Source organism: Pipistrellus kuhlii, unplaced genomic scaffold, assembly GCF_014108245.1.
Source record: "Pipistrellus kuhlii isolate mPipKuh1 unplaced genomic scaffold, mPipKuh1.p scaffold_m20_p_27, whole genome shotgun sequence".
In the NCBI taxonomy this organism is placed as follows: Eukaryota; Metazoa; Chordata; class Mammalia; order Chiroptera; family Vespertilionidae; genus Pipistrellus; species Pipistrellus kuhlii.
Window position 1 is genome coordinate 2153737 of NW_023425526.1, and position 1264 is coordinate 2155000.

Sequence of the window (1264 nt, forward strand, 5' to 3'; positions counted from 1 at the left end):
ACCTGGGCACCCGGTGCTGGACACTCCGCTGGGACCGCCCAGGAGAGGCTGGAGGGCGGAGCAGGCGCCGGGGCGTGGGGAGGGGGTCAGCAGCCGTCAGGCCCCTGCAGGTGCAGTCACTAAGGGGGGAAGCTGAGGCCGTGCCCACAGCCCGCAGTACCTGCCTTGCTTCTCCCATGCCCCGTGGTTAAGTGGGAAAGCCAGTCCCACACAAGAGGTGTTTTCAAGCACGTCCCAGCGCCCCCTTCCTGGCCCCGCCCCCGCCCAAAAAGAGGAGGAATCTCACACAGAGAGAAGCTGGTTTATTCCGGTGGCTGAGGCCTTGCCACCTGAAGATCCAGAGTCTTCCCCTTCGGCGGGGAAGGAGGGTCCTGGTTGTAAGCGCCCCTCAGCTCAGGGCCCCAGTACATGCCAGCCCAGGCCAGGCTGCACCCCCCTCCTCTCAGGGCGTCCCCCTCCCCACCAGAAAGGACGGTGCCCAGGTGGGATGTGCCTAACCAGTGCGGCCTGGGCCTCAGCTTCCCGCTCACAGCCCAGCTGCGCGGGAAGGGGGCTGGCCCAGCCACACTGGGCCCGGGATGGGCTGGAGGCACAGGGGACGGCGGGGCAGGGCGCTCAGGCACTGGCGGGCGTGGCCCCCTGCCCTCCCTCCGGGGGGCCCTCGGGCTTGCTCGCCAAGCTGTAGTAGTAGGCCCGCATGCGCTGCTCCACAGTCAGGAAGTCCGGGCGGTCCTCCCACCTGTGGGGGTGGGCAGACCAGGCCACTGACCGGCGCCGGAACCCAGGTCCAGCTGGGGTGGGCAGGCAGGGGCTCAGAAACCCCGGGGCGCCGAGGTGGTGAGGTACGGGGTAAGGAGGGGTCTTAAGGTGTGAGACAGGAACTCGGGGTTGGCTGATAGGAGGGCTGCAGACAGTGTTAACTGGTAAAGACGTATGAATTGAAGGCACTGGGGGTTCGGCTGACGGAATGCTGGCGTGCGGAGCATGTGACGTGCGGGGCCAGGGCAATGGGGCAGGGTGTGGTCCATATGGGTGCGCTGTGCTCCCACGCGGGCACAGAGGCGGAAGAGCTGAGGGCGGCTGGTGAGTGGGGGCTGGTGGCATGTGTGCGGTGCCAGGCTCTGTGTGCGGGTGTGGGTGTGGTCGGTGTTTCCAGTGGAGGCGGGGGAACGTTAGGTAGGAAAGGCTGGTCACTTGCTATTTATGTGTCACAGAGGGGTCCGTTTGTGGGCCTGTCAGGGTCACAGGCCAGTGGAGCAATGGG

At 66.7% G+C, this 1264-nt stretch overlaps 1 protein-coding gene across 1 annotated transcript in view; it reads right to left on the bottom strand.

The window, feature by feature from the left end:
• Positions 1 to 285: 285 nt before the first annotated feature.
• Positions 286 to 1264, bottom strand: part of LOC118727895 (tyrosine-protein kinase ZAP-70) — a 30106-nt gene continuing 29127 nt past the window's right edge. Inside the window, exon 12 of the mRNA XM_036453912.2 lies at positions 286 to 739. Within this exon, the coding sequence (XP_036309805.1) occupies positions 616 to 739 (124 nt within the window). The 3' untranslated portion in view covers positions 286 to 615. The remainder of the gene's footprint in view (positions 740 to 1264) is intronic.